Below are 27,120 nucleotides of genomic sequence, written 5' to 3'. Positions count from 1 at the left end.
TTTTCTCAAGCCCAGTGATTAATCTTATAAGTATTATTCTAAATTCTTGATCAGATATATTGTTTTATCTATTTTGAGCAATTCTTTAGCTGTCATTTCTTCCTGGAATTTCTTTTGAGAATAATGCTTCTGTTTCATCATTTTGGCTAGTTTTTTCTCCCTTATGTGTTTTAATAGCTTGTTTTGTGTCCTGCACCTGTGAGCAACTATATTAAAAAGGGGTCATATGCTGTCTAGGCCCTGACCCTTCAGGAGATGTTTTTGGAGTGTGTTATGTGCTCTCTGTTGTTTTGACTCTGGTTGCTTTATCTCCTTACTCATAGTGGTGGTTTGGACCTTCCATCAGGTGTGCTTTGATTTGTTCATTGAAGTAATCCTGGAAAAAAAAAAAAAAAAAAAAAAAAGGAGGAGCTGGTGGTGGAAGAAGCCTTATCCCTTACAAAGAGAGAAATGACAGGGGCAGGGAAAAAGAAAAGAAAACTGACCAGGCAGAGAAACTATATGGCTTACTCCAGAGAGAGAGAGGAAAATAAAGGAGGAGACACAAAAGAGATTATGTCTGCCTAAACAAACCAACAACCAGAATAACCAGACTAGAGAAGAAATGAGAAAGAAAAAGAACAGGAAAAAATACACACACACACACACACACACACACACACACACACACACACACATATATATATATATATACACACATATATATATACACACACACACACTTATAAATATATATACACACACATATATACATACATATATATTTGTGTATTTTTATATGTATATATATGTGTGTGTATATATATGCATATATGTATATATATATATATATATATATATATATATGTGTGTGTGTGTGTGTATATATCAAGAACTGACCAAGAATTAAATCAGAAAATGCAAAACTGCTGGGTGCCTTGGATGCCTTGGAACCAGTGTCTGGGCTGGTCTGGAGGAGGGGCTGTCTGGTTGGTAAGTATCAATCTTGCTCTGGTAGATACATAGTTACCAGGCACCAAGGGGCGTGGTTTGGTGTAGGCACATCCACTGTAGGCACCTCCACTGTGGGCCCCTTGTCCTTTCCCTGAAGCCCCACATCATTGGTGATGGGGAGAAAAATGGTGACATGCCAGTCTCTCCTCCCTGGATGGGTTGTCCCAAGCCACTTTGTTTAGGCCATCTTCACAGTGCTTTCAGGGGCATGAGTAAGCCAGTTTTTTTCACTCCAGTCTCCCGCACTTCCCAGGTCATCAGATGAGGTTCAAACCTCAATGTCTTAAAGGATCCCACTCCTCACTCCCTGGTTCAGGGAAAGTGCCACTCCACCCCACCCACAAAGGGCATCTGGCTTCTCACAATGCTGTGCCGGCACAAGCAAGGTGGTTTGTCCTGATCCACAGTCTCTGGTGCCTCCTAGGTGCTCAGCTGAGATTTGAACCCCCATGTCTTAAGGGATCCTGTACTGTGTGCTCCAGTTCCAGGGTAGAGCCACTCCACCTAGCTGATAAAGGGCCTCTGGCTGGCGGACACAAGCAGGGTCCTTGTCCTTGGAATGGCTCTTGTCCTTCTCCCCACAGCACTCAAGGGAGGGGATTATACTCTCCAACTGCAGACTGTACCTCTGAGCTAGTTACTGAGCCCAGGGCTGGCTCCCCTGCCCCCCCCCCCTAAGGTGTGTGAACAGAGCAGCTTGCCCCAGTCTGGAGAAAGTCCCACAGTTAGAAATTGGAACTATCTCCATTTTTTCCAATCCCTGGTCCATGGTTTTTCTCTTGTCCAAATACAATCCTACACTTGTACAACCTCTCTTTCTCTTCCTTTTGTCTCTCTGCAGAAGGGGATCCCTCCCCTCTGTGCCTATGCCACCCTTTTGTCTCTTCCCATTCACAATCACACACCTATGAACTGCCAAGTTGTCCAATGGGCCCCTGGAGATGTCTCTGTCACTTTGCAGCCCAGACTCTTGGAATTCCAAGTCCTCTGGCCTCAACACTGCTGTGGTTGAGGGACGAGGGAACTTCAGGCCCTCCTAGTTCTCTGCCATGTTGACCACCAATCCTGTTAGCTTGTCTTTTTGATGATAGTCATTCTAACAAGTATGAGGTGATATCTTACTGTGGTTTTGATTTACATTACTGTAATGATTAGTGATGTTGAGCACTTTTCCATGTACATATTGACCATTTGAATGTCTTCTTTGGAAAAAATGTTCCCCTGCCCATTTTCTAATCGGACTGTTTGGGTTTTCCCCCCAATATATATAGAAGTTCTATATATACTTTGGATATTAACACCTTATCAGATATGTGCTTTACAAACATTTTCACCCATTTTGTTGATGGTTTCCTTCACTGTGCAGAAGATTTTTAGTTTGATACAGTCTTATTTGTTTACTTTTGCTTTGTTACCTTTGTTTTTGATATCACATGCAAAAGAATCATTGCCAAGACTGACTGACTTCAAGGAGCTTATCCCAAGTTTTCATCTGGGAGCTTTATTGTTTTAAGTCTTATATTCAAGTCTTTAATCCATATTGAGTTGATTTTTGTGCATGGTGTAAGACAAGGGTCCAGTTTTCCCAAAACCATTTATTGAAGAGACTATCCTTTCTCCACTGTATATTCCTGGCTCCTGTGTCATATATTAATTGACCATATATGTATGGGCTTATTTCTGGGCTCTCTATTCTTTCCCATCAATCTACGTGCTTTTATGCCAATGCCATGCCATTTTGATAACTATAGCTTTGTAATATAGTTTGAAATAGAAGACTGATGCCTCCAGCTTTGTTCTTATTCTCAAGATTGCTTTGGCTGTTTGGGGTCTTTTGTCACTTCTTACAAATTTTAGGATTTTTTTCTATTTCTGTGAGAAAATATCATTGGAATCTTAATATGGGTTGCACTGAATCTGCAGGCTGTTTGGAGTAGCATGGACATTTTAACAATATTATTCTTCCAAACCATGAACACCAAATATATCCCCATTTATTTCTTTCTTCAATTTTTTTCATCAATATCTTATAGTTCTTAGTGTACAGATATCTCATATCCTTGGTTAAACCTTTCCCTAAGTATTCTGTTCTTTAATTCTTCACTTTCAACCCTTATGTATTTTTTTTTATTTTTTTTAAATGTTTTTATTTATTCTTGAGACAGAGAGTGACAGAGCATGAGTGGGGAAGGGGCAGAGAGAGAGGGAGACACAGAATCTGAAGCAGGCTCCAGGCTCTGAGCTGTCAGCACAAAGCCCGACACGGGGCTCGAACTCACAGACTGTAAGATCGTGACCTGAGCCGAAGTCAGACACTTAACCAACTGAGCCACCCAGGCGCCCCAACACTTCTGTATTTTTATGCTTTAATATATTTCTAGTAAACATATAGTTTAAATTCATTTTTAACCAAATTTTTTCCTTTAATTGGTATATTTACTGACATATTTAGATTTATTTCCATTATCTACTTTCTAATTATTTTTTTCTCTCTTTTTTTAGAATCTTTTGGATTTTTTTTTTGTCATTCAATTTTCCTCTACTAGGATAAAAATTCGACACATAACATATATTTTTTAAAAAGAAATTTTAATAGGAATACCTAACTTATTAAAGTCATTACTATTCTCCCAAATAAGGAGATTATATTTCAATTGCAATTAATTCCAAGTCTAAGTTCTCTCCTGATGTACGTGATAATTATCATGCATTTTTATTCTATCATATTTTCTAATCCATAAGATTTGATTATTAATATATATTTATATTACATGCATATACATATATACACTTATTCAATATTTACTACATTTATCATGTAGGTTGCTCTACTTGTTACTCAGACCTTTCCTCTGGATTATTTTTCTCTCTCCAAAAAAACATCTCATAGTATTTCTGGTTTTATCAAAGTATAATTGACACATGTTACATTAGTTTCAGACATACAACATAGTGATTTGACAATTTTATATATTATGCTATGTTCACCACAAGTGTAGCTATCATCTGTCACCATACAACATGATTACAGTACCATTTCCTATGCTTTAACTTTCATCCCTCTGACTTATTCATTACATAACTTAAAGCTGGAAACTCCCACTCCCCTTTACTCCTTTTTGTCTACTCCCATCATCTCTAGCAGCCACCTGTTTGTTCTCCATATTTATGGCTGTTTCTGTTTTTTCTTTGTTTGTTGATTTGTTTTGTTCTCTAGATTCCACATATAAGTGAAATCATACGGCATTTGTCTTTCTCTAACTTATTTCACTTAGCATAAAACACTCAAAGTCCATTCATGTTGTCACAAATGGCAAGGTCTCATTCTTTTTATGGCTGAGTAATCTTCCATTGCATATAGATACCACATCTTCTTTATCTATTCATCTATTGATGTACATTGGGTTGCTTCTATATCTTAGCTCTTATAAATAATGCTGCAATGAACATGAGGGTATATACATATATTTTTGAGTTAGAGTTTTTGCCTTCAAATAGGTAAAACTAGTAAGGAAAAAGAAAAAAGAACTAATCCAAGTAACTCATGAATACAGAATTTAACATACACCTTATACTCAGTCTTGGGAAAGAGTACTGCCAAGGGATGAGGTAGGGGGATAGTATAAAAGAAATCATGAAATCTCTTTAGTAGATTTGTTTTTATAGTGATATAACAAGAAATCCTTAAACAATCTTGTACGTATTATAAGGTTGAGCAAAAGAATAAATGTGTTGATGTTAAGAGTTAGGATTCTCACTATGGAAAGAAGGAGTATACATATGAAATTGAGGAAGGCAAGAACAAGCCCTGAGGTGAGAAACTAGAATTAAAGGTGTCTCTGAGATTTTGAGATTTCTAAATGTGTCTGTTCGTGTGTGTGTGTGTGTGTGTGTGTGTGTGTGTACATGTGCACTTTATTTTTATGTAGAAATATGAGCACGTGAACTATGTATATGGTATGTGTGCATACCTGTATACATTTCGTAGTTCTGTCTGCTGAAACAGAATAAAAGCAAACACACTCCAGAATCACTGGGCATTTTTAATATCATTCCTCATTAAAGAAATAAGACTTTGTCAGCAAGATAGTGAATATGAAGCCTGAAACCCTCCTTCCCACACAAAGACAGGGATTTTACATCGAACAAACCAAATGCCTCTGAGAAGTCCAAAAACCAGTTAAACTTTAACGTTTCCTGTACCTTAGGCAAGGACAAGACCAACCACATCAACATGAAACAACATGAAACTCCTGTTGGAAAGGAGTAGAACACATATTCCAACACTCTGATTTGGGAGCCAGGAGGTTGCCCAAATGGCCAGTTTCCCTCTTGCCTCTATCCAAGAATTGACAGCAATAGGGTGCCAGAATCTCTGAGAACTAAGACCATCAACCATTCACCAGAGTACATGAAGCACCAGAGATTGCAGTACCAAAAATAGACACTAGGTGGAGTTCCTTACTGAAATTTATAACAGCACCACTGGGAGTACCTGCCTCAAAGATTACACACATAAACCCAGAGGGAATGCCTACCCAAAAAGGGCCTAAGAAGCCTCCAGTATCTAGGCAGGCTGAATGGAGAAAGTCTTCCCTATAGGAAATCAGACCACAAAGTCTGGAAGAGATGCCAAAATTCTAACAACAAAAAGTAACAAGACATAGAAAAAGGGAACCATGGCACATTCAAACAAATTAAATCTCCACAAACTAATCATTTTTTTTAAGTTTATTTATTTTTGAGAGACAGAAAGAGCACAAATGGGGGAGGGGCAAAGAGAGAGGGAGACAGAGAATCCAAAGCAGGCTCCAGGTTCTGAGCTGTCAGCACAGAGCCCTACATGGGGCCCAAACCCACAGACCGTGAGATCATGACCTAAGCCAAAGTGAGATGCTCAACCAACTGAGCCACCTAGGTGCCCCTCCAGAAACTAACTTTAAAGAAACAGAAAGGTATGAATTACGAAGAATTCAAAATTGTCATCATGAAGATACTTAATGAGCTAAAAGAGAGCACAAGACAACCAAAGGAAATGAGAAAAACCATACATAAACATGAGAATATCAAGAAAAAAAATAAAAACTATGAAGAAAAACCACACAGAAATTCTGGAACTAAAGAATACAATAATTGAATTGAAAAATCCATTACAGGAATGCAACGGCTGACTTGACCAATTAGAAGAAAGAATCAGAAAACTATAAGACAAGATCTTCAAAATAATCAAGACAGAAAAGGAAAAAAAAGGAAAGAATGAAGAAAAATAAAGAGAGCCTAAAGGACATATGGGATACCATGGAATGGTACAAAATATGAATTATGGGAACTGAAGAAGGAAGAAAAAAGAAACAGGCATGGAACTTATTTGAAGAAATGATAAAAATTTCCCCAATCTGAAAAGAAAATAGACATACAAATTCAAATAGCTTAAAGATCTCCAATTAGGAAAATATCAAAATAAATCTATACTGAGATACATCATACTAAACTGTCAAAAGTCACAGAGATAGAATCTTGTCAACAGCAAGAAAAATAGAACACATTACATATAAGAAAGTTTATACCAGATCATCAGCAAATTTTTAACCATTAGATTATGGGCTACTAGGGAGCACTGAAAGAAAACTGCCAAACAAAAATACTATATCTTGCAAAACTATCCTTCAAATATAAGGGAGAAATCAGGACTTTCCCAGATAAAAAGAACTGCTGAAAAGAATTCATTACCACTAGACCTTCCTTATAAGAAACCCTGAAGGAGTCCTAAAAGTTGAAGAGAAATAACAATAAACATCAACACAAAACCATACAAAAATATAAAATTCCCTTACAAATATAAACGTATCAACAAATATCCTGTAGTATTCTTAAGCAGGCAAATAAATCACTTATAAATTTGGTACAGAATTTTTTAAGATGAAAACTAATTATAAACTTAATGGGCATACAATGTAAAAAGAGGCAATTTATGTCACGAATAACATAAAGTAGGAGAGGCAGGGATGTAAATAGTAGAGTTTTTATATGTAATTGAAGTTGTTATCCGTTTAAAATAGATTGTTGTAACTTTAATAAGTTTTATATAATTGCAATGGTAACCACAAAGTAAATAACTATAGAATATAAACAAGGGGAAACAAGAAGGGAATCAAAATACATCACTACAAAAAAATCAACAAAACACAACAGAAGATACCAAGAGAGAAAAAGAGGAACCAAAAGCTACCAAACAGAAAGCATAAACAAAATGGCAATAGTAAGCATCTCCTACAAGTACTATATGCTGCCCCTAAGAGGCTGTCTTTAAATCTGAGAACTCACACAGGCTCAAAGCAAAAGGCCAGAAGAAGATATTCCATAGAAACAGGAACTTAAAGAGAGCAAGGGTGGCCATTCTTAGACAAAATAGAGATTAAGACAAAACTGTCAAAAAATAAAGAAAAAAGAAAGATATATATAATGATAAAAGGGCCAGTTCACTAGAAATATGTAACAATTATAAATATATATGCACCTAATATTAAAGCACCCAAATATGTGAAGCAAACACTAACAGAACTAAAGGGAGAAACAGACAGCAACACAATAATATTAGGACATTTCAATATCCCCACTTTCAGTTATGGCAAGAACAATCAGACAGAATATCAATAAGAAATGAAGGACTAGAGGCGCCTGGGTGGCTCAGTCGGTTGAGCATCTGACTTCAGCTCAGGTCATGATCTCGTGGTTCGGGAGTTCAAGCTCCACGTCGGGTTCTGTGCTGATAGCTCAGAGCCTGGAGCCTGCTTCAGATTCTGTGTCCCTCTCTCTCTCCGCCCCACCCCTGCTTGTGCTCTGTCTCTCTCTTTCAAAAATGAATAAACATAAAAAAAAAATTTTTAAGAAATGAAGGACTAAACAATACTGTAAAATAGATATACATAACAAACATATACAGAACACTCCACCTAACGACAGCAAAATACATGTTCTTCTCAAGCACTCATGGAACATTCTCCAAGACAGACTACATGTTAAGGACACAAAACAAGTTTTAACAAATTTTAAGATCAAAATCACACAAAGCATCTTTTTAAACACAGTGGTATAAAATTAGAAATCAATAGTAGAAAGAAAACAAAAAAATCCACAAATATGTGAAAATTAAACAACATGCTCTTGAACAATCCATGGATCAAAGAAAAAATCATAATGGAATTTAGAAAATATCTGAAGATAAATGAAAACAAAACACAAAATACCAAAACTATGAGATTTGGCAAAAATCAGTACTAAAAGTTTATGGTGGTAAGTGTTTACATTTAAAAAGATCACAAACTGAGACACTTGGGTTGTTCAGTTGGTTAAGCATCCAACTTTTGATTTCAGCTCAGGTCATGATCTCATGGTTCCTGAGGTGAAGCCCTACATCAGACTTTGCACTAACAGTGCTGAGACTGCTTGGGATTCTCTATTCCCTTCTCTCTGTCCCTCTCTCTTTCTCTCTCTCAAAAATAAATAAATATTCAAAAAATAAATTAAATAAATAAAAAGATCACAAACAATAGCCTTTTATCTAAAGGAACAAAAAAAAATTTGTTTAAAGCCAGAGTTTGCAAAAGAAAGGAAATAATACATATTAGAGCAGAGATAAATGAAATAGAGATAGGAAACAAAAATGATACCAAGAGTGGTTTTTAAAAAGATTAACAAGGGGATGCCTGGGTGGCTCAGTCAGTTAAGCCTCTGATTCTTGATTTCAGCTTAGGTCATGATCTCATAGTTCGTGAATTCAAGCACATCAGGCTCTGCCTCACAATGTGGAGCCTGCTTGGGTTTCTCTCTCTGCCCCTCCCCTGCTCACATTGTCTGTCTGTCTCTCCCTCTCTCTCAAAATAAATAAACTTAAAAAAATAAAAAAGACTAACAAAAGTAACAAGCTTTAGCTAGATTAACTATGAAAAAAAGAGAATATTCAAATAATTAAAATTAGAAATGAAAGAGGATATATTACAATGATGTCCACTTTGCTCAAAGACAAAAGATCATAAAAGACTACTATACACAATTATATGCCAAAATATTGGATAACCTGGAAGAAATGGATAAATTCCTAGAAACATATAACCTACTGAGGCCAAACCATGAAAAAATTTAAAAATCTGAACAGATCTATAACTAGTGAGGAAACTGAAGCAGTAATCAAAAACCTCCCAACAAAGAAAAATCCAGAACGAGATGGCTTCACTGGGGCATTCTATCATTTAAAACACCAACCCTTCTCAAACTCTCCCAAAGAATCAAAAAGGAGGAATTCTCCAAACCTATTCCATGAGGCCTGCATTATCCCGATATCAAAACGAGACAAAGACACAAGAAAACTACAGACCAATATCCCTGATTAATAATGATGCAAAAATCTTAAACAAAATACTAGCAAACAGAATTCAAAAGCAAATTAAAAGGTAAAAACAAGTAGGATTTATGTCTGGAACATAAGCCTGGCTCACTATTTGTAATAACATGAAACAATGTAATACACCACATAAACAAATGAAGGACAAGAACCACATGATCATCTCAATAGATTCAAGAAAAGGTTTTGATAAAATTCAACTCCTTGATGGTTAAAAAAAAAAAAAAACCTCAATAAACTAATAGAAGAAAACTAACTCAGCATAAAAATCCTTATGTAAACAGGCCACAACAAATTTTTGTTTTCTTCATGCATGTCTTTTTTAAAATTTTCATTAATTATGACATATTGCCTTTGTAATATAATTTACCTTATTAAAAACACTAAAATAAAAATACTATTAATACTATATTTTCATCTGTAAATATGAAAATACCAATGACTCTATCAATGCTGTACTTAAAGGAAAATTCACAGATCTAAGTGCCTATGTTAAGAATTAAAAAAAAATAATACTTTCTAATGCCTATTGTAACTCATTAAGGCATTGTATCTAGACTAATATTGCTACATGATATTACATCTAAATTCAAACAACCAACATAGCTTTAAAATATTTTACCACTATAATTATTTTAATAGCAATTTTTAATAAATATAAAATGTATTAGTATAAAATTTATTAACAGTACCAATAATTTAAAACAATAAATGATATTTTAGATTCGATAATTTATGCAGAATACATACATGACGTTCTTCCTTAGCTGCTTCTTCTAACTGAGCTGCAAATTGTGAACAACATATCAAGAATGAATTCAGATCATCCCCAACCTTTTGAAAAGAATAAAACAAAGTTACTTTTAATTTCAGAACCCATATGCATACCCATCTATATTTTAGTACATTTGCTTTTAAAAATAATTTTTGTCTATAATTTATGTCCCTTCAAACATATAAGACAAGAAATTGTGCTCCAAATGCTATACTAGCAAATTCTCCCAGAAAGTGGAAGAGAGTACATTCTGGGGAGTGGCCCATGAATGACATACCCAACTATGCATCTCTTCTCATTCTCCTCTACATAGTTGTAGAAAATCAAGCATCCCAGATTTAGACTCCTGAAATTTATGAGCAGCCAAAAAAAGGTAGCAATTCTGTATATACCTTATAAATATCTCTTTGTGTTAGAAAATTAATGCTAATTATAACTTCTGAATATAAGTATACTTATCAAGAGCTATAGTCTTTCACCCTCAATAAGCAAATGAAGACTTTGAGGAAAAAATAGTGACAGATTAAAATGTTACAATGACTTTAAAAAAAAGTCACAATGACTAAATCTTTTATAGTAGAGCAGTAATTTGTAAATCAGAGATAACCTATGATAAACAAATCTAGATGCTTATATACAGTTAGGATTCTCATAGAGTGTTCTCCATGAGGAATATGTTATTCAACGTCACATTTTAAAACATACTCATACGCTCATATATTTTTTTTGTCATGGTAAAGATCAATACCCATATAGAAGAGTGGGAAAACTGAATTAGTCATTCAGGAGAGCAGGAAAATGAATGAACTAGAGTTACTAATCATAAATATGAGACTATACACATGCTTGAGGACCATCTTCTATTCAGATTTAGAAGCCACAAATACAGGGATTGATTTGATCAGGGTTGCAGTTTAACAAAATAAAATCAATAAAGCATGACAAGGCAAGAGAGTTAAGTACCTATGTGTGGGAGCAATAATAATAAGGGAACATGGAATTTAAGCGAGGTAAGTAAGAATAGAAGAAGTATTTGGGACAGTAAAATGTAATAGGACCAATGGATTATAGTTCCTAATGGAATCAAAGGACTTTTGGAGTCAGAATATTAGACAGACTAAGTGGGAAAGATAAGAGGTAGTGACCAGAAATTAAGATGATTGAAACTTAAATTATGGAAAAGTAACAGTGATTGGTTATGACAAAGACTAAAGGATATCATCTTGTTGGTTAGTGGCTGACATAGAAGATAAGATCATTAGAGTGAATGATCATTCAGTGAACTAAGAGACCACATTATTTGGAAAGATCTTCTACATGGATATTAAAATCATCAAAAATTATGACAACAGTGCTGTAAGACAAGTAAAATACCAGTATAATACAGACTGTTAGTCACCTACAAATTATTATGTTTTTCCTTGAGGATATTGAAAAGGAGAGGACATAAGGAAAACGTGATGAATTGAATTCCACAGAACACTTTGCAGATGAGCAAAGAACCAAAGCCATATCCATACCTAAAGGGAGCATGGTGGAGAAAGAAGAGCACTTGGCCTAGTTGTGCCAAGTGTGCCAAGTCAGCCACGTCAAAAAGCAGGCCTACCATTGACAAACAGGATTCAGAGTATGAAGAAAAACCAGCTGAGCCTTTGACAGCCATTTAAGCTGGCAGATAGACTAGAATGAGAAAAGCTCCTAAGGCAAATCACTGAACCCAAACATTTTTCTTCTACCAAACTCCTCCCCACCTCAATTTTGCCATAAAGATGGCAGAAAAGTGAGGCCTACGTACCCATTAGGAATGGTCAGAATTAAAAAGACTGACAATACCAATTCTGGTAAGAATGTGCAGCCACCAGAACTCTCACAGAGAGCTGGTAGGAACATACAATTATTCCGCCATGTTGGGAAACAGTTTATGAGTAATCGCTCATAAAGTTAAACACGTATTTATAACTCACCAATCCTATTCCAAAGAAACTATCCACGATGAATAAAAACATATATCCTCACAAAGACTTGTACACAATGTCCACAGAAGCTTCACTCATAAAAGTTACATGCAAAATAGTTACTGCATCCAACCACCTAAATGTTTATTAACTGGTGAATGGATTACAAACTGTGGGATAGTCATACAATGGAATACTCTTCACACCAAAGAAACAAACTACTGATATACAGAACAACATGGATGAATCTCAAATACATGATGAAGTGGGGAAGGCTATATATATATATATATATATATATATATATATATATATATAACATGACTACATATTATATGATTTTATTTATATGACATTCTAGAGAAGGTAAAAGCATAGTGACAGATCAGTGTTTGTCTAGAGCCAGGGTGGGAGGATGAACTGACTGTAAGTGGGATACAAGGAAGCTTTTGGGGATAACAAAATGTTTTATAGTTTGGCAATTACACAACTATAAAAAGGAGGAACTAAAAACCAGAGGAATCTCATCCTGCATGTTCTTGTGGTAATTGTATTTGAAGTTCTACCAGGAATGAACCAAAATTGTTTAAAATCAGAGTTCAAACTCTTCCCTGCTAAAATACTTGCAAGATCAAATAAATCAACCCCTGAGGGGAAGCAGCAATATGTACGATTATGGGTTAGACAAATCATACAATAACTCAACTTAATTAAAATATGGATCAGTTCCTGCTCAAATCAGTTCTTAGAAGAATGTGAATGATTAGATTTTCATGCTAAATGTCAGAAAGGAAACAGTAAGGATTCTCTAGAAAATAAAACATTGTAGGAGAGAGGGAAGATGGCGGCGTAGGAGGACGCTGGGCTCACCACGCGTCCTGCTGATCACTTAGATTCCACCTACACCTGCCTAAATAACCCAGAAAACCGCCAGAGGATTAGCAGAACGGAGTCTCCGGGGACAAGCGCAGACGAGAGGCCCACGGAAGAGGGTAGGAAGGGCGGCGAGGCGGTGCGCGCTCCACGACTGGCGGGAGGGAGCCGGGGTGGAGGGGCGGCTCGCTGGCCAAGCAGAGCCCCCGAGTCTGGCTGGCAAAAGCGGAGGGGCCGGACAGATTGTGTTCCAACAGCAAGCGCGACTTAGCGTCTGGGAGGTCATAAGTTAACAGCTCTGCTCGGAAAGCAGGAAGGCTGGAGGACAAAGGGAGGGAGAGCTGCTGAGCCCCCAGACGACAGAGCTCAGTTTGGTGGGGAACAAAGGCGCTCGCCAGCGCCATCTCCCCCGCCCATCCCCCAGCCAAAATCCGAAAGAGAACCAGTTCCTGCCAGGGAACTTGCTGGCTCCGCGCAAACACCCAACTCTGTGCTTCTGTGGAGCCAAACCTCCGACAGTGGCAGCGGATCTGACTCCCTCCCGCTGCCACAGGGCCCCTCCTGAAGTGGATCACCTAAGGAGAAGCGAGCTAAGCCTGCCCCTCCTGCCCCCGTGCACCTTGCCTACCCACCCCAGCTAATACGCCAGATCCCCAGCATCACAAGCCTGGCAGTGTGCAAGTAGCCCAGATGGGCCAGGCCACCCCACAGTGAATCCCGCCCCTAGGAGAGGGGAAGAGAAGGCACACACCAGTCTGACTGTGGCCCCAGCGGTGGGCTGGAGACAGACATCAGGTCGGACTGCGGCCCCGCCCACCAACTCCAGTTATACACCACAGCACAGGGGAAGTGCCCTGCAGGTCCTCACCACTCCAGGGACTATCCAAAATGACCAAGCAGAAGAATTCCCCTCAGAAGAATCTCCAGGAAATAACAACAACTAATGAACTGATCAAAAAGGATTTAAATAATATAACAGAAAGTGAATTTAGAATAATAGTCATAAAATTAATCGCTGGGCTTGAAAACAGTATAGAGGACAGCAGAGAATCTCTTGCTACAGAGATCAAGGGACTAAGGAACAGTCACGAGGAGCTGAAAAACGCTTTAAACGAAATGCAAAACAAAATGGAAATGACCACAGCTCGGATTGAAGAGGCAGAGGAGAGAATAGGTGAACTAGAAGATAAAGTTATGGAAAAAGAGGAAGCTGAGAAAAAGAGAGATAAAAAAATCCAGGAGTATGAGGGGAAAATTAGAGAACTAAGTGATACACTAAAAAGAAATAATATACGCATAATTGGTATCCCAGAGGAGGAAGAGAGAGGGAAAGGTGCTGAAGGGGTACTTGAAGAAATTATAGCTGAGAACTTCCCTGAACTGGGGAAGGAAAAAGGCATTGAAACCCAAGAGGCACAGAGAACTCCCTTCAGACGTAACTTGAATCGATCTTCTGCACGACATATCATAGTGAAACTGGCAAAATACAAGGATAAAGAGAAAATTCTGAAAGCAGCAAGGGATAAACGTGCCCTCACATATAAAGGGAGACCTATAAGACTCGTGACTGATCTCTCTTTTGAAACTTGGCAGGCCAGAAAGAATTGGCACGATATCTTCAGTGTGCTAAACAGAAAAAATATGCAGCCGAGAATCCTTTATCCAGCAAGTCTGTCATTTAGAATAGAAGGAGAGATAAATGTCTTCCCAAACAAACAAAAACTGAAGGAATTCGTCACCACTAAACCAGCCCTACAAGAGATCCTAAGGGGGACCCTGTGAGACAAAGCACCAGAGACATCACTACAAGCATAAAACATACAGACATCACAATGACTCTAAACCCGTATCTTTCTATAATAACACTGAATGTAAATGGGATTAAATGCACCAACCAAAAGACATAGGGTATCAGAATGGATAAAAAAACAAGACCCATCTATTTGCTGTCTACAAGAGACTCATTTTAGACCTGAGGACACCTTTAGATTGAGAGTGAGGGGATGGAGAACTATTTATCATGCTACTGGAAGCCAAAAGAAAGCTGGAGTAGCCATACTTATATCAGACAAACTAGACTTTAAATTAAAGGCTGTAACAAGAGATGAAGAAGGACATTATATAATAATTACAGGGTCTATCCATCAGGAAGAGCTAACAATTATAAATGTCTATGCGCCGAATACCGGAGCCCCCAAATATATAAAACAATTACTCATAAACATAAGCAACCTTATTGATAAGAATAAGGTAATTGCAGGGGACTTTAACACCCCACTTACAGAAATGGATAGATCATCTAGACACACGGTAAATAAAGAAACAGGGGCCCTGAATGATACATTGGATCAGAGGGACTTGACAGATATATTTAGAACTCTGCACCCCAAAGCAACAGAATATACTTTCTTCTCGAGTGCACATGGAACATTCTCCAAGATAGATCATATACTGGGTCACAAAACAGCCCTTCATAAGTTTACAAGAATTGAAATTATACCATGCATACTTTCAGACCACAATGCTATGAAACTTGAAATCAACCACAGGAAAAAGTCTGGAAAACCTCCAAAAGCATGGAAGTTAAAGAACACCCTACTAAAGAATGAGTGGCAATTAGAGAAGAAATTTAAAAATATATGGAAACAAACAAAAATGAAAATACAACAATCCAAACGCTTTGGGATGCAGCGAAGGCAGTCCTGAGAGGAAAATACATTGCAATCCAGGCCTATCTCAAGAAACAAGAAAAATCCCAAATACAAAATCTAACAGCACACCTAAAGGAAATAGAAGCAGAACAGCAAAGGCAGCCTGAACCCAGCAGAAGAAGAGAAATAATAAATATCACAGCAGAAATAAACAATATAGAATCTAAAAACACTGTAGAGCAGATCAACGAAACCAAGAGTTGGTTTGGTTTTTTGAAAAAATAAACAAAATTGACAAACCTCTAGCCAGGCTTCTCAAAAAGAAAAGGGAGATGACCCAAATAGATAAAATCATGAATGAAAATGGAATTATTACAACCAATCACTCAGAGATACAAACAATTGTCAGGGAATACTATGAAAATTATATGCCAACAAACTGGACAACCTGGAAGAAATGGACAAATTCCTAAACACCCACACGCTTCCAAAACTCAATCAGGAGGAAATAGAAAGCTTGAACAGACCCATAACCAGCGAAGAAATTGAATCGGTTATCAAAAATCTCCCAACAAATAAGAGTCCAGGACCAGATGGCTTCCCAGGGGAGTTCTACCAGACGTTTAAAGCAGAGATAATACCTATCCTTCTCAAGCTATTCCAACAAATAGAAAGGGAAGGAAAACTTCCAGACTCATTCTATGAAGCCAGTATTACTTTGATTCCTAAACCAGACAGAGACCCAGTAAAAAAAGACAAGTACAGGCCAATATCCCTGATGAATATGGATGCAAAAATTCTCAATAAGATACTAGCAAATCGAATTCAACGGCATATAAAAAGAATTATTCACCATGATCAAGTGGGATTCATTCCTGGGATGCAGGGCTGGTTCAACATTCGCAAATCAATCAACGTGATACATCACATTAACAAAAAAAAAAAAGAGAAGAACCATATGATCCTGTCAATCGATGCAGAAAAGGCCTTTGACAAAATCCAGCACCCTTTCTTAATAAAAACCCTTGAGAAAGTCGGGATAGAAGGAACATACTTACACATCATAAAAGCCATTTATGAAAAGCCCACAGCTAACATCATCCTCAATGGGGAAAAACTGAGAGCTTTTTCCCTGAGATCAGGAACACGACAGGGATGCCCACTCTCACCGCTGTTGTTTAACATAGTGTTGGAAGTGCTAGCATCAGCAATCAGACAACAAAAGGAAATCAAAGGCAGCAAAATTGGCAAAGATGAAGTCAAGCTTTCGCTTTTTGCAGAAGACATGATATTATACATGGAAAATCCGATAGACTCCACCAAAAGTCTGCTAGAACTGATACATGAATTCAGCAAAGTTGCAGGATACAAAATCAATGTACAGAAATCAGTTGCATTCTTATACACTAACAATGAAGCAACAGAAAGACAAATAAAGAAACTGATCCCATTCACAATTGCACCAAGAAGCATAAAATACCTAGGAATAAATCTAACCAAAGATGTAAAAGATCTGTATGCTGAAAACTATAGAAAGCTTATGAAGGTAATTGAAGAAGATTTAAAGAAATGGAAAGACATTCCCTGCTCATGGATTGGAAGAATAAATATTGTCAAAATGTCAATACTACCCAAAGCTATCTACACATTCAGTGCAATCCCAATCAAAATTGCACCAGCATTCTTCTCGAAACTAGAACAAGCAATCCTAAAATTCATATGGAACCACAAAAGGCCCCGAATAGCCAAAGTAATTTTGAAGAAGACCAAAGCAGGAGGCATCACAATCCCAGACTTTAGCCTCTACTACAAAGCTGTCATCATCAAGACAGCATGGTATTGGCACAAAAACAGACACATAGACCAATGGAATAGAATAGAAACCCCAGAACTAGACCCACAAACGTATGGCCAACTCATCTTTGACAAAGCAGGAAAGAACATCCAATGGAAAAAAGACAGTCTCTTTAACAAATGGTGCTGGGAGAACTGGACAGCAACATGCAGAAGGTTGAAACTAGACCACTTTCTCACACCATTCACAAAAATAAACTCAAAATGGATAAAGGACCTGAATGTGAGACAGGAAACCATCAAAACCTTAGAGGAGAAAGCAGGAAAAGACCTCTCTGACCTCAGCCGTAGCAATCTCTTACTCGACACATCCCCAAAGACAAGGGAATTAAAAGCAAAAGTGAATTACTGGGACCTTATGAAGATAAAAAGCTTCTGCACTGAATAGGAAACAACCAACAAAACTAAAAGGCAACCAACGGAATGGGAAAAGATATTTGCAAATGACATATCAGACAAAGGGCTAGTATCCAAAATCTATAAAGAGCTCACCAAACTCCACACCCTAAAAACAAATAACCCAGTGAAGAAATGGGCAGAAAACATGAATAGACACTTCTCTAAAGAAGACATCCGGATGGCCAACAGGCACATGAAAAGATGTTCAACGTCGCTCCTCATCAGGGAAATACAAATCAAAACCACACTCAGATATCACCTCACGCCAGTCAGAGTGGCCAGAATGAACAAATCAGGAGACTATAGATGCTGGAGAGGATGTGGAGAAACGGGAACCCTCTTGCACTGTTGGTGGGAATGCAAATTGGTGCAGCCGCTCTGGAAAGCAGTGTGGAGGTTCCTCAGAAAATTAAAAATAGACCTACCCTATGACCCAGCAATAGCACTGCTAGGAATTTAGCCAAGGGATACAGGAGTACTGATGCATAGGGGCACTTGTACCCCAATGTTTATAGCAGCACTCTCAACAATAGCCAAATTATGGAAAGAGCTTAAATGTCCATCAACTGATGAATGGATAAAGAAATTGTGGTTTATATACACAATGGAATACTACGTGGCAATGAGAAAAAATGAAATATGGCCTTTTGTAGCAACGTGGATGGAACTGGAGAGTGTGATGCTAAGTGAAATAAGCCATACAGAGAAAGACAGATACCATATGGTTTCACTCTTACGTGGATCCTGAGAAACTTAACAGAAACCCATGGGGGAGGGGAAGGAAACAAAAAAAAAGAGGTTAGAGTGGGAGAGAGCCAAAGCATAAGAGACTGTTAAAAACTGAGAACAAACTGAGGGTTGATGGGGCGTGGGAGGGAGGGGAGGGTGGGTGATGGGTATTGAGGAGGGCACCTTTTGGAATGAGCACTGGGTGTTGTATGGAAACCAATTTGACAATAAAATGGATGGGACACTGGAAAAGCCTGACTCATGGAACTTCCAATAAGCACAGACTTAAAAAAAAAAAAAAAAAAAAAAAGCACAACAACTAAGAAAAGCCAAAGGACTGTAAAAAGGGGGTCTCTAGCATAACCAAAACCTTTTTGACAATGCCTATCCTACTTGAGCCAAACACCAAGAATAAGCTGCACCCACTATCCATGTGTCGATAGGACTAAAAAATAATGTGGCAGTGAAAATTAGCCATCCAATTCCCCCACCAGAGTGATGATGTTGAGACCAACCAGGGAACTGAACTTCCACTCTTGTCTGATATTAGCAGTCATAATGAGTCAAGGATATCTGCTCTCATCACTATTATTAAATATAATACTTGAAGCCAGAGCCAGCACAAGAGAAGGAAATAAAAAGCATTCAGACTGGATAGAAAGAAGTAAAATTGTCTCTATATGAAGATGACATAATTGTCCATGTAGAAAATCCAAAAAATCTATAGAAAAACTAGAATGAAAAAATACATTGAACAAGGTTGTTTAAGATACAAGATCAACATACAAAAATCAATCATTATTTCTATCTACTACTTACAAAATGTGGAAACTAAAATTTAATACAATGCCATTAAAAAGTGTTCCAAAAAACATGAAATATTAATGCATAAAATCTAACAAACCATGTACAGGATCTGTATGATGAAAATTACAAAATGGTGATGAAAGAAATCAAACAAGACCGAAACAAATGGAGAGTCATACAATGTTCATGAATTGAAAGACTCAACATAGGTGTTTTATTACATGGAGCCAAACTCAATCCCTAACTAACAAAAATAATTATAAAATAGAAAAATAATACTCTACAAGTGTATTAAAGTACAGTTGAATATTATGAAACATGTAAAATAATTCATCTCATCAATAGGTTAAAGGAGAACCACATACTTAATCACGTTAAGAGTTACATAATTTATATATACCAGATATTTGTTAAAATTCAATAAATTCTTGGGTTTTTTTATTTAGCAAAATACAAATAGAAGGACACTTTCTTAACATGATAAAGAATATACATCTAAAACCAGCAAGTAACCAAATGTTTAAGAATTAAACAGAACAGGCACTAGCAATAAAAATACATTTAAAATACAGATAGGTCTTAATGAAACTTTAAGATAAGTGTTAGCAGAGGATAGAAAAATCAATACTCTACTTTCAAGTTCCCTAACCAGGTCATTTTCATGGATGGGAATTCATTCTGAGAACATAAATGGACTCCAAAAGAAAATCTTAACCCTTTTCAGTGTTAAATGTTTCTACATTAGGATTATATACACTTACAGATAAAGTTAATTCTTCATGTTCAGGCTTCACAACTGATTTTTCTCCATCTACAATGCTAAAACCATAGGCTTCCTCCAAAGTAGAAACAACCTATGAGTAAATCAAAGCAAATTTTTATTTTAATAATTTTATGTAAATTATATGTAAATTTATTAAGTGTAAAAAAACACTTAAAAACATGTCAGACCTTCTTAGCAATAAGACTTCTTTCTACCAGTGCCATAAACTTAAACTTTCCATCTCACATCCCATCTCATATCACCCTGAAGAAATAATAAGAAACAGTCCTCAACTCTACTCTGTAAGAAAGTCCCTATGACTCCCATTTCTGTGTTCATAGGCATGTAAAAGGCGATCTATGAATAGTTGAAGCATCAACTCCACTTATCACCAAAGTATTTCCTCAAAATCTGAGGGACTCAAATTTCTTCTTTGAAAAGAAGCAGACAAAATAGAAATGTAAACTAGAGAGCAATAAATTTTTTAAGGAAATTCTCTGAGCTGACCCTTCAAACTTTGAACAAACTTGTATTTTGGAAATTTGACAAAACTATATTCTTTTATATTTGTGCTACCTCCCTCATTAGTCTCATTTGGTATGTGGTACATTCATAATTCAATTCTGGATCACTGTGCAAAGAGAAACTCAGAAAAAAAGGAGATTTTTTTTTTTCCCAACACTAAGAGCTAAAGTTTCTAAAGTGCTGAGAAGAGTTAACATAGCAGGAATGAGCCAGAAAGGACTATCATTAGAAAGATCTGCTTTCAAGGTTGGCCTTAGACTGCTGCCTCAGAACTTGGATTTCATGAGTGTTCCCATCATTCACTGATAACAGTGGCTCATTGTCCTTAAACTGTTTGTACAAACAATGTGGTTTATGCTAAACATCTGCTTTCCTTCAATGTGGTTTATGCTAAACATCCAACTCCCTCTCCTTCAGGGAGTGTGGAACTTTGGTACATGCTAAGCAAAATACCTAGATGAGCAACCCCCAATAAAACCCTGGGCACTGAGTCTCTAATGAGCTTCTCCAAAAGACATTTCACATGTGCTGCCATAATTTGTTGTTGGAGTAATTAAGCACATCCTGTGTGACTTTAAAGTAAGAGGAATCTTGGACCTAGTTTCCCCCAGACTTCACTCCATAAGCCTTTTCCTTTTGCTGATTTTGCTTTGTATCTTTTCACTATACTAGATCTTAGCCATCAGTAGGTCTATATTTTGAGTCTAGTGCACCTTCCTAGCAAATCTCTAAGCCTAGGGATGGTCATAGAAACCCTAAACACAGGGACCAACAAGTGTCTTACCATCTTTAGATGTTTGGTAATTTTCCTGATCAATTCATCTTCTGCTATTAACTCCTTTGTCTTACTCGATGCAATGGGCAAAGCATATCTTACGATGGATTCCCCTGCTGGTGGAGATCCTAAGACCATTGGTTCAAGTTTATCATGTACTAATTTTGCACTATGTTTTTCCTTTGGTTTAGGTGACAACGGTGAAGTAAATATTCCTTTTTTGTAAGTTAAATCTGGAACATTTGCCATTTTATTACTAGAGGCTGACAGATGTTTTGCGGACTTCATTTTGTTATTTTACTTCACTTCCAAATTATAGGTGAAAAAATTGTATTCCTCCCTGTAAATAAAACATTAAGATTTCAGATTAAAAATTAGGGCAGGATTACCAATTGCAGTGAAGATGGTGAATACCAAAACCAGCACTGCAGAAATCACAAAATGGAGAGGAAACCATTCCTAACAACAAATAACAACAAAAAAATTTAAAAAAAAGAAAAAGAAAAAAAAGCCTGTGAGAAATCCTTAAAGGTGACTGAAGGCTGATTTATGTATGAGTATTTAGGATGGGGAGTTTTATATCTATCATTACTTGCATAGGAATAATAGCCTAGACCCAGGGTAACAACAGAGTAATATCAAGGCAGCACCAAAATCATGCTGGGTCCTCCCAAAAAATATATTCAAGTTCTAACCCCTGGCACCCGTGAATATGACCATATTTGAAAATACCATTTTTGTAGATGTAACCAAGTTAAGATGAGGTTATACTAGATTAGAGTGGGCCCTAAATCTAATGACTGGTATCATTATAAGAAAGCCAAATGAAGACAAAGATACACAGATGTATAGAGAAAAAGGTCATGTAATGACAGAGACAGAGACTGGAGTAAATCAGCTACAAGCCAAGGAACGTTAAATTCTCCCAGCATCCTTGCTAGGAAAAAGCAAGGGAAATTCTTCTTTCGAAACTTTAGAAGGAGCATTGCACTGCAAACACTTTAATTTCAGACTCTTAGACTCTGGAACTGTAAGAGAATAAATTACTATTGTTTTAAGCAACCTAGTTTGTGGTATTTTGTTATGGCAGCCCTAGGAAACAAATACACACAAAAAAATTTCCCTAAATTTGATGGGAGGGACATAAACTGTGGCCTGTTTTTTGATCATTTCATAATAACAGATTACTAGACAAGAGTAGCTGACACTCCCAAAGACATATGAGTTCACAGGCAAAAATAACTTGACACCTGAAAAATACAAGCTTTGCAAAGGAAAAGAAAGAAAGAAAGAAAGAAACAAAGAAACAAAGAAAGAAACAAAGAAACAAAGAAAACTAAAAGAAAAGGTCCAGAGGCACCTGGCTAGCTCAGTCCGAAGAGCATGAGACTCTTGATCTCGGGGTTGTAAGATCAGGCCCCATGTTGGGTGTAGAAATTATATAAATACATACATATATGCATATATACATACATATATACATGCTTTTAAAAAAAAGTTTTAAAAAAAAGACAAACCAAAAATATACAAATACACACAAACAGAATATTAGCAACACAAAACAGGTACATGAGTATTTTTTTAAAGACTGAAGTAGAAATACTACAAACGAAAAATGTAATAAACATAACTGATCACAGAATAATACTGCTGAAGAATAAATTAGGCAAATGACGATCAGAGTGAGATATTCTGCCAGAAAGCAGCAGAAAACTATAAAGAGATAGAAATGAAAAAGAAAATAAGAGATACATAGAAGAATTATACAAATATCAAAAACCAGATAAAAGAAGATCCAGTGAGGAAAAAAATATGAAATGGACAGGAGGAAATATTTGAATAAATAATAAAGATAAATTTCTCAGACTTAAGGATAGTGGAAAGACAGATCAAAAGTGTTCACAAAATACCAAAAAGGAAACAGATAAACAACAAAACATAATTAATGAAATAAATATAAAAGCCTCAAAAAGAAAAATTTGAAAGTTTTCAGAAGGAAAGAGCATATAACCTAAAAAAGAGGAAGAATTCAATTGCCACCAAGTTTTAAATAAAATTTCTTCTTAAAGGAATCTATATTTTGTCTAAATTGCAAGCTCTTTGGATGCAGAGTCTAGCTGAAGAATAAAAATGGATGCAAAGATTAGCAGCATTTATCACATATTCTCAAACATGAATAAAGTAAAATACACATCATCAGTAAGTATTAAAAATTAATATATTTTAAAGAATTTAAATTCCCAATCCTATGAAAATTGGGAAAATATAGGCCTGCATTTGTTGACAATATATAAACATGATTAAATTTTTGGAGAAGTAGTACCTAGTATAGAGAGGGTCATCTAATAAATTTTAATAGACTAATAATAGATATTTTTTTATTTGGCATGGAAAAAGTCAACGGCATCCTGTTAGCACATTTATGCAAAATAAAAAATCAACACTAAATAATAGACTATTTTAGGAAGTAAAATAAAAACCAAAAAATAAATATTATATGATACATTATAAATGAAATCAGTTACAATAACATTTTAACAAGCTAATTATTTCTCAATTATTTCGGACACAATCCCTAAGGTTAAACCACAGAAAGCACATAAAAATTATTGATATAATTGTGGATTTCCAAAATGCAAATATTTCTATATGTGAACATGTATTAGGATTTTAACCAAGAGATGACACAGCTGGAGAAGAATCTACTGTTTAGATTACTTACAAAAAAAATTTAAAAAAATATATATCACATTATATATATATATATATATATACACATATATATAACAGCAATACAATGCCTCAAATACGTATGAGAAAAAACAAACAGAAAATACTCAAAAATGAAAAATCCGTAATATTTTGCACAATTCATCAAGACTTTTTTTTTTAACTTGGTAGTGAATGATACAGCAAAAATATCTTCTGACAACACTGAAAATTTTTCATTCTCAAACTGTACAACTGCTTTATTGTTGTAATGAAACACTACATAGTTAATTGAAAACAGTTGTCAAACATAATTTTTATATCATAGTCAAATAAATATTGGGAAAGATTATTTGATGTCATGTCACTCAAAATTCATTTGAAGAATGCAATGGTTTTGGAAACTGTTGACAATAATAAATATATACATTGTAGAACATAAGCCAAAGTCCCCTGTTGGAAAATATATCCATTTATATTTTTCTAATATTAATAGTGGCATAATATTTTAAATAAAGGTAATGTAATAAGTGATACAGAAACTAAAATTTAATTTACAAAATTGAAAAGCATCAAAAGAATTTCAAAGAAATTATATTGCCAAAGACAATGCATCAAAAGCATCAGGTCTGAGAGAAAAGGACCAGCAAAAAAGACTTAAGAATGATTGATCAATGAGCCAGAAGGTAAAACCAGGGGAGGATGTATTGAAAATAAAGTGAAAAAAAACAAAACAAAAAAAAAAACTTACGACTAAATGATGAACTGCGTTAAATGCTGGGCAGGTAAAATGAGGACTAAGAATTAACCACCGGATTTAGCGACAAGGAGGTAGGTCATTTGTGACCTAAAGGATAGCAACAGTTTTAAGAGTGACGGAGGTGAATGCCTGAAATATGGGCAAAAGGAAGATTTTTTAAGAGAAAAGTAACATGTTTGTATGCTGTTGTAGGTTGAATTATGCCCTCTCCCCCCAAAAAATATGTTCAAGTCCTAACCCCAGAACCTGTGAATGTGACCTTATTTGTTAATAAGATCTTTGTAGATGGAACCAAGACGAATTCAAACTGGATTGGAGTGGGCCCCCAACCCCAATGGTGTGCTTCCTGGAAGAAACTCAGACCTACAGGCGCATGGGGAGACCACCGTGTGAAGACAGAGGCAAAGATGAGAGCAAGAAGTCTAAGGGACACCAACTGGCAGCGGCCACCAGAAGCTGGGAGGAAACGCGGAACAAATCCTCCCCGAGAGCCTCCAGGAGGAACCAGCACTGCCACACTCTTCAGACTTCAGCGTCCAGAAACAGAGGATAAATTTTTGTTGTTTTAAGCCACCCAGTTTGTGGTACTTGTTTAGGCAACCCTAGGAAATTAATACATATGCTGATGGAAATGACCCAGTAGAAAGCAAAATGTATTGATTGGTATGGAGGGAAACTGCTGGAATGATATCCTTGAGTAAACAAGGGGAAATAGGTTTTAATGCATAAATGCTCCCGTGCACTTAAGGCAGGACCAGGGAAACTTCTGCGGTGACAGACCGGAAGGCAGAGACGCCCGCTACTTCAGGAAACCAATTGAGAAAAAGACGGGCCGCGCACCAGGTGCAACCAAACAACCTAATAAATGGACCCATGAAGTTCACACGCGTATAAAAATAAAGGTTACATGGACTAAACGCTTGTATTTACAAGAAATATTTAGGGATTTTACGTATTTTCTTCATTTAATCCTAACTATCCTAGGAGGAGTAGATAACCACAAATTTGCCCAAGTTTATCAGTCACTTTCTACCACAAAGAAAACGTTTTCTGGTCTCCCTTCAAGGATTCATCTCAAACGCTTTAATGATACAGTACACAACGAAATGGGGGAGGGGGCGACATAGGGCAGAGAAGCTAGGATTATCGTCTTAGATTTCGCATCAACAGAGGCACAGCTGCCGCTTTTGCCAGAGAACACAACAGAAACCCTCACACTCCGCGGAGGGAAGGACCGCAGGCGCCTCCCCTCCCAGTGGCTAGAATACCTGCTGAGGCCGCTGGAAGCCAGGTTACTGGGCGGTTTTGCCTTGGCCAAGCGGGCTCTAAGGTGAAAGAGTTGGAAATGCCGAGCCTCCCAGACTTCCTTCAAGGCGGAAGCCTGCAAACCCTTCAGACTCCAGCCTTGCTATTTTACAAACTGACATTTGGGCGGAATGGCCGGGCCTCTGCGCCCCGAGGCGGCGGCAACGACCGGCCGGGCGCTAAGCCGCGAGGTGGGCGGTTGACGCCGCGTCACCGACGCCCCCGCCGCGCGCCCCCGCCCCGAGAGACCCGCGCCGCGCGCCCCCGCCGCGCGCGATCCGCCACCGCTCTGGGAGCCAAAGCCTGTACCGAGTCTTTCCCAAGGCTAGAGGATTTTCGGCAACTGTGGAGCCCTACGAAGTAATACAGTCCAGACTGCGCTTTCTGTGTTTATTGCTCCCTGGGCTGTGTACTTCCCTCCAGGACGCTGCACAAGTGAGATTCTTTTAGGCATTTGGCCTAAAGAAATAAAACAGGGGCCTCTTTGGTGCTTGGAGAACTTGGGCTTCATCACCAGCAAAACCTGAGCCCCAGGCCCTTAAAGTCTGCAGTTGTCTAAAGTTCTTTACAATCCGGGGTTTGGTAGAGTCCCTTACCAGACTTTAAGCTCCCAGGGAATTGTGCAGCGGCTTCGTATTTTAAAAATAAAATGTACCAGAGAGGCATCTGGGTGGCTTAGCCCCTTAAGCTTTTTGAGTCTTGATTTCTGCTCAAGTCATGCCCTCACAGCTCCAGACACCAAATCCTGCTTCAGGGTCCATCCTATTAGCACCGAGCCTGCTTGGGGTCCTCTCTCTCTCTCTCTCTCTCTTTCTCTCTCTCTCTCTCTCTCTTTCTCCCCTCTTC

The 27,120-nt window shown here is 37.2% G+C and overlaps 1 protein-coding gene across 4 annotated transcripts in view; it reads right to left on the bottom strand.

The window, feature by feature from the left end:
* LOC106977130 (coiled-coil domain-containing protein 7) overlaps positions 1 to 26,477 on the bottom strand; it is a 144,594-nt gene extending 118,117 nt beyond the window's left edge. For 2 of the 4 annotated variants that reach the window (XM_015074644.3, XM_027073766.2), the window contains exons 1-4: positions 26,238 to 26,475; positions 21,510 to 21,840; positions 20,199 to 20,291; positions 10,145 to 10,228 (exon numbers count right to left, since the gene is read on the bottom strand). In XM_015074644.3, the coding sequence (XP_014930130.2) occupies positions 10,145 to 10,228; positions 20,199 to 20,291; positions 21,510 to 21,788 (456 nt within the window). In that variant the 5' untranslated portion in view covers positions 21,789 to 21,840; positions 26,238 to 26,475. Of the gene's footprint in view, positions 1 to 10,144; positions 10,229 to 20,198; positions 20,292 to 21,509; positions 21,841 to 24,960; positions 25,099 to 26,237 lie in introns of all 4 variants that reach the window. The other 2 variants (XM_027073763.2, XM_053225490.1) reach the window with 2 other exon arrangements.
* Between the last annotated feature and the right edge of the window lie 643 nt (positions 26,478 to 27,120).

This window comes from Acinonyx jubatus, chromosome B4, assembly GCF_027475565.1.
Source record: "Acinonyx jubatus isolate Ajub_Pintada_27869175 chromosome B4, VMU_Ajub_asm_v1.0, whole genome shotgun sequence".
In the NCBI taxonomy this organism is placed as follows: domain Eukaryota; kingdom Metazoa; phylum Chordata; class Mammalia; order Carnivora; family Felidae; genus Acinonyx; species Acinonyx jubatus.
The sequence above is the reverse complement of the archived record's forward strand: the minus strand, read 5'-3'. Positions and strand labels throughout refer to the sequence as shown.